The sequence below is a fragment of the Poecilia latipinna genome, unplaced genomic scaffold, assembly GCF_001443285.1.
Source record: "Poecilia latipinna isolate Pla-1442-1.1 unplaced genomic scaffold, P_latipinna-1.0 Scaffold324, whole genome shotgun sequence".
In the NCBI taxonomy this organism is placed as follows: domain Eukaryota; kingdom Metazoa; phylum Chordata; class Actinopteri; order Cyprinodontiformes; family Poeciliidae; genus Poecilia; species Poecilia latipinna.
In genome coordinates, this window is record NW_015112940.1 from 196,834 (window position 1) to 206,920 (window position 10,087).

At 36.7% G+C, this 10,087-nt stretch overlaps 1 protein-coding gene across 3 annotated transcripts in view; it reads left to right on the forward strand.

Moving 5' to 3' along the window:
• Nucleotides 1-10,087, forward strand: part of opn7b (opsin 7, group member b) — a 62,813-nt gene extending 52,726 nt beyond the window's left edge. For all 3 annotated transcript variants that reach the window (XM_015035112.1, XM_015035114.1, XM_015035113.1), the window contains exons 6-7: nucleotides 4,863-5,197; nucleotides 5,292-10,087. In XM_015035112.1, the coding sequence (XP_014890598.1) occupies nucleotides 4,863-5,197; nucleotides 5,292-5,792 (836 nt within the window). In that variant the 3' untranslated portion in view covers nucleotides 5,793-10,087. The remainder of the gene's footprint in view (nucleotides 1-4,862; nucleotides 5,198-5,291) is intronic.

Here is a 10,087-nt window from a genome sequence, read left to right on the forward strand (position 1 = left end):
CCCCCGGGTTTTTTCTTAAATCTTTTACTTTAAAAAAAAAAAAAAAAAAAAAAAAAAAAAAATCCAGAATATAAGATTCCTATGATAATGTTTTCACTGTTTGTTAGGATAAAACCTGGATTCTTTAGTTTGCATAGACATGGTGTGAAGTAAAATTATCTAAGTAGTGGGATTTTCCAAATGCACAATTCATCCATTTGGCCCTTTAATTATTCAGCTTTTATTTGCATGATTACATTTTCTGATCCAAATCTTTCAGCAGCACAAACAGTTGAGGTCTTTTCGTAATACTCTGTAGGGCCTTCCAAAGGCCACATTTCTGTGTCAGATTTTCCAAGAGACTAACTCAGAGTCATATTTTTTTTTTATCAGCTTGTTTCCAAATTGCTCGTTAAACCTTTCCACCAGCAGTTCAGGTTTATTTGAGGAGCTGCAATGGTTTGTTATTGTGCTACTTAGCTGCAAGCCTTTATTCACTAATCATGATGGACACTTGAAACATGGATCATCATCATCTGTGTATTATCTAATTTCACTTACTAAAGTATATGAAGTATGTAAACAAATTACATTTATTTAAACACTGTCATTTATACTTTTGTGAACGACAGGAATTTGGCAGGAATATTTGATCCTGAATAAAGATCCAGCTCGATTGTGTCCAGCCATAACTTAGTTTAAGAGTAATTGAATAAAACGACATCTCTGTCTCAGGCTCCTGTCATTGTATTGGCCGACTCTCAATAATTCTGCTTTATAATTCCCATCTCTCTAATCTGATATAGCTAAAAGGTCTGGTTTTCCTTTCTGTCAAAGAGCTTTCAGAAAGCGTTTCTAACGTTCAGTAAAATGGCTGTGATAACACGCAGAGTAGATTTTTATGAGCTTGGTCCTCTAATAACAAGGCATAGTTCATGCACAAGAATCCAAAACTCCATCTAAACTTGGAGGATATTTTTTTATTGTGCTTGGGGTCACTCTGTCAGTAGAGTAGTTGTCTTTCAACTGCAAGGTTGTAGGTTTGAGCCCAGCTCCCTCCCATCACTTCAATGTGTCATCGGCCAAGGCACTGAGCCCCAAGTTGCCAACTGATCTGCGCATTGGTGTATAAATGTGAATGTGGCTGTAGTATTAAGTCAGTCAGTATGTAAGTAAAGCACTATATGAGTTCAGTCCATTTATTAGGATCCATTTAACATGAAAGTTCTAACAATACAGCCATGCTGGATTAAAGTAACGTTTGGCAAAAAATAAGAATCCAACTTATTTTTTTTTTCAAAAACTTGTGTTTTACACAATTAATTAATCAGTGTTGAATAACTAATTCCAGGTTTGACTAGTTCATGTATTGTTTTCCTAGTTAGTATTAAATTATAAGGCATCATAATATTTTGTTGTAGTAGTAATAAAATCACTATAAAAACAGTTTATAAAAAATCCTTAATATTTGTGCAAATACGTCTGTCAGAGCCAGCAGTATAAGCCACACAATAAAAGTTATTGCTAAATAAAAACAACTTCTCCATTATTAAATGGAATACTTCAATACACCAATTGCATTAAGTTGTGTGATTGCACCACTAAATAGTATGTAATAATGTTCACTAATATTTCCAAATATACTATTATTATTGTTTGAAGCCCATATTCAATTAAAGTTTATTAGGTATCGACTGATAACTTATTAATATCACAATATTTACATGTCCTAATAATAGTAAATGGCTTAATGATTGTCAGTTCCTCTCTTAATGTTATAAAGCATAGAAAATACTAAATTATCTTTTCACACACACACACACAAAATAAAAGATTAATTAATCTCAGGCTATGCTATTTAAAATCTCTGTCCAGTATAAAATGAACAGGTCCAGTTTTAACCACTAAATGTTCCAGCTTTAGTGTCATTTAAAGCTAAAGATAAGCTTGTTGTGTTATTCTGGTGATGCTTAAAAATTGTTAAACTTTGATGCTTAAACATGGCCACAGCTTGTCTGTTATTCTGTCCCTTTTTTATATTCCTGTTGGGATCCCAAAAATCTGCCAGGCACTCTGAGTGGCAGCAGCTCGTTCCCTGCTTATGAAACCGAGTCCTGGTGTCGAGTCTGACATGCAGCGTTTGATAGCTGACTCCATGCTACTTAAGCCACTCACCTACATATCCAGGGTAATAACACCTTGCACTTTTTGCAGCAGGGCAGAACTGTTTTGGGACAGGCTGTACTTTGACCAGATAAATTATATCATCGCTTTTCACAACAGGTCAGCTTTGCTTGGAACCAGGGCAGAAAAATCTCAGATGGGCACAATTAAATAGAAGTTCCTAATTTATTATTCAATATATTTGTGAAACTAGGGAATCTAATTAAAATGTAAATTGTACCTATAAATATCAGAGTTTTTTTATTTTATTTATTTGTTGCTGCTCAACTAAAAACCAAACATCTGATTGGTTAACCTGCACCAAAACTCAGCCAAAGACTAATCACCTTTCAATAAAGTTTGTCATTTCTTTAGATAAACCAGCTTGATTTATGTTTCTCAGGTGAAAGTCGTGGCATTTTGTCTTTATACCAAAGTAATGGAGGCTGGTTAAAACTAAAACTGGTTAAAATGGCCTGTTGTCCTCTTTGTGTCTGTTCCACACCAAGTCATTTCCTCCTACTGCAAGTACAATTAGGAAGAAAGATAAAATATAGGTACATTAGGCTTTTTTTTTTTCATTTACCTGCAGACATTTTTCAAAAACATTAATCTTGATCATAGTTTGAGGGCCCAATATATTTACTAAAGCAGTATTTTAAACTTTATTCTCTGAGCCACAGGGAGTCAGTAGGGACTGTGAAACTGGGGCAATGTGCTTTATCTTCCTGGGGAATTATCGGGAATAATTTGATTGCTATGTGGTCTTTTGATAAGCTTTTGATGAAGCTAATATTTTTGATATCCCAGAAAGCTAAACTGGATCAAAGCACAAGTCAAGCTCTACATGTCTGTATTTCAGTGGTTTTATGGCGTTGGTCCTCCACCCAAAACATTACAACCAACTGAGACAGAGATGTTTCTGTTCATATTCCTCACACATTTATGCCAGTCTATTTGCACCACAGGGGTTTGCAGAAGAGGGGAAATTCTGAACATAATCTATCAGTTTGCATTATCAGTGCTTGACAGACACTTGATATCGCTTCACAAAATATAATTACTGCAGCAAAAACCTGCATTGGTTAGAGAAGACACAAAAATCTAGAGAAGCAGACCTAACTGCAATGATGCAACAGAATGTATGATTTTACATCTCATATTGTGGACAATTTGTCCTCGTCAAAACAGAATCAAATTCATCTCGTCTTTATGCAACTCGACATAATTACAATAGAGTGTAGTATGCTTTCTGCCCTTTACGAGGTTTAACTTTTGCTCGCTGTAATTGAAGTCTGTGTTTTCAAAGAGCTCCTTTTGTTTAGTTGCAGGTAAACATGGTCTATAACGAAGTGTGTAAAACACAAGAGACCTCGAGCCTTATAAATAGTGTCTGAAGTGCAAATGAGCTCAAGTTATTCCACTTTTATGAGACTTCAGGCCAAGGAACCCCGTGCCATCCTGCTGCCTCCAAGTTATGTTTAGTTAAAAATTTATAACACATCTTATTTAGGGTAATTTTGAAATAAATGACCTTCATGGCAAAACAAAACAAAAAAACATGAGTTAACAGAAAATTATAGTGAACTGATATATCCTCTTTTAAATGCATTTCAGAATTGCAATTAGAAGAATAAAAAAAGTTTGAGACATCGTCGCTGAAAATGTTGGAGCAAAAATGTGTGGATTCTTCTCGGAACCGGTGTTCAGCTCAGTTTTAAGAGAGATTAAGCCTTGATGTGTCACTTGGATAGTTGGAGTTTTGTTCTCTGGAGTAATGTTCCACCACAGATAAAAGCTATCCATCTGTAATGGCTATACCCTTTCCACAAGTCCACACAGCTCAGCGAGGGCCAATCGCCTCCCTCACCCTCAGCTTGAAGAGTAAGAGGGGTTGACATCCTGCTGAAGAGGCTGTGTGGTGCCAGATAAGACTGTCCGTGTTCTCCTTCTCATTGAATGTGCTCTGAAAAAGCCCTTGCCTAAATCAATTATAGCAGAATGTGGTGAGGGCTGTTGCAATATTTCTTACAGAGCCTCTTACTCAAACTCGGGCGCGAGCGCTGCAGCAGAAGTTCTGCGCAACTTCTCATATAACATTATGGAAAATTAGTTGCAAAAGCTCAAGGTGGACCCTGCAGAACCTGAGCAAAAAAAAAGACCTTCATAAAAAGTGTGTTGAAATTATCTTACTTTATTTGACTTGTGTTTAGCCAGACTTAGAATGTCTTTATTTTTTGCTGAATGCTTTGCAAGCCGAATAAACAGTAATCGGAAAAACACTGAAGAACTTGACTAATCCGTGATTATTGTTGGTTTTAATCATCCACTTAGTTTGCAACTTCATCACTTCAAAAGCCACATTTTGTAGCCCCAGTTTAAGGTCTTTGTACGGCTAAAACAAATATTAGACAATCAGTTGGATGTAGCTGTAATTATTGTGAATTGTTGCAGAGTACTTTAAAGTTGTTCTTTTTACTTTCAAGTGATTTTCAAATCACATCTACCCACATTAGCTAAACGCAAATTTGCATGTACCATTATTCACCACACGTGCTGCCATTTGTGTGCTGAAAAACCTTTCAAAATAAAAAAAAATATATAATAATTTAGTTGGGATAAAAATGTATTTGTCGTATCAAACTACCACTTGACTAAGTGCTTTTTCACACTTTTGTCTCCTTAATAGCCACTGATTTATCCTCCGTCTCCCATTACAGGTAACAAATTCTCATACTGCCATGCCTCCCTACTCGTCGCGGGCATCTGGTGCTACGCCGGAGTGTTTGCCGTGGGTCCACTGTCAGGTTGGGGAGAGTATGGTGCTGAACCTTATGGGACTGCTTGCTGCATCAACTGGCACGCTCCCAACCACAGTTCTGCAGCGATGAGCTACATCATCTGTCTCTTCTTCTTCTGCTACATTGTTCCCTGTACTATTATATTTCTGTCCTACACCTTCATCTTGGTGACAGTGCGAGGCTCGCGGCAGGCCGTACAGCAGCACATGTCTCCACAGAACAAGATCACCAATGCACATGCACTTATAGTTAAGGTAACTCCATAAGCTTACTTATTTTGTCTTAATTAGCACTTATTTTTCTTCCCATGAGGAATGCCTTTTACGTATTTTCATGTTTACTTTGCAGCTTTCCGTGGCAGTTTGCATCGGTTTCCTCACGGCTTGGAGTCCATATGCGATTGTTTCCATGTGGGCAGCCTTTGGGAACGCAACAGACATACCACCAATGGCTTTTGCTTTGGCAGCCATATTTGCCAAGTCCTCCACCCTTTACAATCCCATTGTCTATCTGGTCTTCAAGCCCAATTTCCGCAAGTCTCTGTGTCGGGATGTAGCTCACTGCAGAAGCACATTCTGCAGATGTTTTTGTCAACACAGCTCTGCACAGAAGGGAACTTGCAGGCAATCTCATCACATTGACGAGTGCAACTCCACAAGGTTGTCTAATGGACTGCCAGAGAACCACCGGACCTGCAGACATTGTCCTTGCGCTGAAACGGTCTCCGGTGCCAAGGAAAATTTCACAGATTACAGTCCTCAGCAGACTGCCAGAATACTGAAAGGATCTGTGCAAACCGAGGTCGCTGTCAGTCAGCTCTCCAATGAGATGCAGAGCGACTTTCTTTAAAGAGAGAAAAACGCCGCCTCAAAAACAAAAGCTGCCAAAAGAAACCAGCAACAAAAAACTGCAAGATGTTGGATAAAAAAAAAAAAGAAGCTAATTGCAATTTCAGGAATAGTCAAAGGCTGAAGGCTTACTCACTGATGAAAAAGACTATTATTGAGTATTATTCTCGAGTTCCAAGCTTGTTCTATACCTCAAATATTTAATACTGCCAATAGAAAAGAAAAACAGATTTTAAAAAAAAATCAAGATTTGATCATGCAGTTACAGTAAACACAGTAAAATAAGCAAGCCAACCAGTTCAGATGGTAAATTTGTCAGGTCAAAGTTACAAGCATCAACTATTGTATTGCTCTGAACAATCAACATCAAGGAAGCAAGACTGAAGAGTCAAAATGCAAAATCAATTTACGCTGGATTTAGAGGGAGGAAGTGATACTGAAACTGACGACTCCCTAATCAACCCTTTATGTGTTTTTACAAGTACTGTACATTATGGGATATTTGTATTTATTAACGCATGCCTCAAACTGAAGGACAACAGGGTTGCTGCTCTTACCTAAAAGTAAGTAAATATCGTGTCCCGATTGCTGTCGGAGAACAAAGTTTTCGAAGCCTCAATTAATTTGCATACAATTTGTCGAACTTGAGGTTCACCTTTTAAAAGTAGGTTCGTCAAATGAATAAAGAACAATTCAAGCTCAACAAAGCTTCTTATTACCTTCATAAAAATGAACATCCTAGTAACAGAGTAGCATTCGTTACTCTGCAGTGTTATGTCTGATTGTCTGTAGGAAAAATGTTTGGGTGGTTGGTTTAACAGCTCCTTTGGACCAAGACATGAACAATTTCTTTATGTTTCATGGAAATATTTGTTTTCATTTTACACTTTACTTCTTTTTTTTAAATATAATTTTATAATTTATGATGTAAAATTAGATCCTCTGGCACCAAAGCCAGGCAAAAATGCGTAATGAATGGATTACCCAATTAGTTGTCTCATTCTAAAACACCCCCAAAAGAAATCACAAAAGTAATTAAACTAAAAGGCTTGTGCAGATTTTATAAATGTTTTTTTTTTCTTTTAATTACATATTAGCACTTTACCAACTGAGAGATTCAAATGACAAAATAAGTTTTATACTTAAACAGGGTTAACTGTTGGCCAGTCTGGCTACATGATAGAGATAAGTTCAGGAGAAACAAAAGCACAGCTAAAACATTTTAGAATGCTGATTACAAGCATTACAATTTAGCAATTTACAACTGAGAGGCACACTTCACAATAGGACTCATTCAGCTCTGGAATGAGTCTTATTCCAGAGATGAATGAGTCAACTCTGGGACCCAGACTAGTAAGATGGCTGGACGTCCTCATGCTGCTCGAGTGTTGTTGTCTAAAACAGATGGCACATTCAAGCATCTGAAAATTGTACCCAAGATGAACCAGGCTTGTGAAGATCCACAAATCTCTTCTTGATATTTTGCTTGAGTTATTTCTTTTGAATTCGTCCTTATTCGTGAAGTGAATGAAGTTGTTTGCTTGAGATGCTACCTCAAAATAAAATTACAGGTGAACCCTCCAATTAACTCTGCCATTAGTCAGTTAGCGAATTAAAATATTTGTATCAATTCTAACTGAGCTAGAACAGAATTTGCTGTTTAGTCTGAGAATAAAAACAAACAAATATTTTTTATAGTGTCTGGTAATTCCTTGTTTCAGTTTTACAGTAAACCCCAAAGTCGAGTAGACTTTTTTTCCCCACTTTATCTTTGAAAAAAAAAAAAGTTATTGAAATATCAAACTATCAAAACACAGATTGACAAGTGGCGATATCTGGAAATGTAATCTCTCTCTGAGCATTTTAGCCCAATCTGTGACTGGTTGGTTTCGTTATCTGTCAACTTATCCTAACATAATTGTGCACTGTCACCACCTCCCTCAGTAAGATGTCTTCAACCCCCCTTCACAGCTCAGCGCTTTCAGAAAACACTCAAGGTTGTCTAAGTCTTAGCTTGAAGTGCTTGGTGTGCAGTGCTTCAGTTATTTGCCAGTAAGGTGCTGTCCACTAAACAATACTTTAGACGCTTTGATTAAAGCATTTCAGACATTTTCTTTAAAAACAAAAAACGGCTCCTTTTTTATATTTTGCTTAATAGGTCTGCTGTTTTTTTTTTTTTTTTTCTCTTTACTAAACAGCTCCATGTCATTAAATGAGGCTAACAAATGAAGAGTTCAAACAGCTATGTGATTTTAAACAGTCGGTTTTAACCTGCTTTTGGAAGAGGTCAAATCTTCATCACTCACAAGATCAGCAAAAAATAAATAAATCCACATTCACAGTAATTACTTTGAGGAAAAAAAAGACATTTAATTATTTTCCCTTTGAGAAAAAAAAATACATTCAAGAGGGTGCTGATTTATTTAATTAATTCAAAACAGGAGAAAATTTCTGTGCTTGTGCATGAATATGGAAATATTGTCTTCATTGCTTCTCTTGCCAACTATTAAAAAAAAAGTTGGTAACATGAGACCTAAAAGGCTGTGCCTCAGCAGATACCAACATTATATGAATAAAAATGCTCACTGAGCATAGCTGAGCACTGTTTGCCTAACAGGCAGTTTTGTTCTTTTCTCCTGGCAGCAAAGGTCATCAACTGAAGTCAAAAAAGACATGCAATGTCCGAGATAAATTAGATCTGCTTGAGTGTGTGTTTTTGTTGAGTGGCGTAGCTTCTGTGATATCTTAACTCATTATGTGGGGAAGGCTCCGGCTCTTTCTAGTTTTCACAAATTACCCGACAACAAAAGCAACTCACGTTTGATGTTTGCCGTTTCATATGATCACCTTATGTTCTGCTTGAGGTGATACAACAATCAGGTGACATGTTGCACATAATCTTCTAAAACTCCCTAATGACTCAGTAAAAAATCTAACAAATTCAACAATAAAATAAAATTCAACCAGAAAAAAAAATAAATAAATTAAAAAAAAATCAGCAATACAAATACACCGCCATCTTGCTTTTTTATATTTTTGTTTTTATAGTTTTTACATTTAGCCATGGGTTTGTGAGATGCCTCTTATTGAAGAGTTACTGCCTTTTTATAGCTAAGGCTATGACTACACATAGCCTTAGCACATACTCGACACATACAAAGAAAATACAACAAATCGATCCCTAAGTCACTTTTTGAGAAATAAAGTGGAGAGCATGTTGAACCAACATAAAAAGAGTAGGGGGGGAAAAATCCTAAGAATCCAAGAAAACTGCTCTGTTTGTATTTGCCATCTCGTTTCCTATTAGTCCAAATTAACTCAGCTGGTTTAGTGGTTTAACTGTGGGTTAGTCTAGTCTGGTTGGTTGAGAACAAAATGTAAGTCTTTGAGTGTAATTGTTTTTCCCACCATGTTGGAAGGAGATAACGCATAGCAGCTCATGCCAGAAACACCATACCAACGCTGAAGTTTGCAAGTGGGAGCATCATTTCCTTGGATTGTTTCAATTTTATCACTTGATGTGATTGAATGATCTGGCTTTACATAGTAGATATGTAAATAAGACCAAAAACATAAAGACACAATAATTGGGTTAAGAGAACAAAATCAAGGTTGTTAAAATGTCCCAGTTAATCTCTGGCTTAAAGGGAGTGTATTATGCAAAATCAACTGTTTTGAGCTTTAAACCATGTTACAATGTCATTCCCTCATCAAAAAAAAAAACATAAAAAAATAACCAAACTGTTGCTTTAACTCGTTTATGCATTGAACCTTGAATCTCGGGTGGCAGCCGTTTGGCGGCGCCTTAACGCCTCATGCAATGCGCTGCCTCTTTCCCCAAAGCTTCACCCTGGAGCTTCAGTCTCCAGCTGAGCTCCACGGCTCCATCATACTAGCGACGGCAGCGAATAGCAAACACCTCGTGGAACTGTGAGCTAATCACACAAACTACGACATTCTTACGTCTGGCTGTAAACAGCATCAATGGAGGCAAATTTCAAGGTGTCAGAAACAGCTTTGACATGAAGTCAAATTTCTTAAGTTCTCAAATTATTTTAAGATATTCAGAATTTTTATAATAATTGAATGTAACTGATTGTGCCATAAAGTGGCTCTGCATGTCTGAAAAATTTATATTATACCCCCCATTTAAATTAAATTTTTAATTTAGTGAAAGAACTGAACCAAGCAGTTTAGACATAGAGAAGTTTCCCTGAACCTGAAAGATTTGGAGACATTTGGTTTTGAGAAATCGGTTGCATCACAACAATGCATGTTGCTAATTTCACCAAAAAA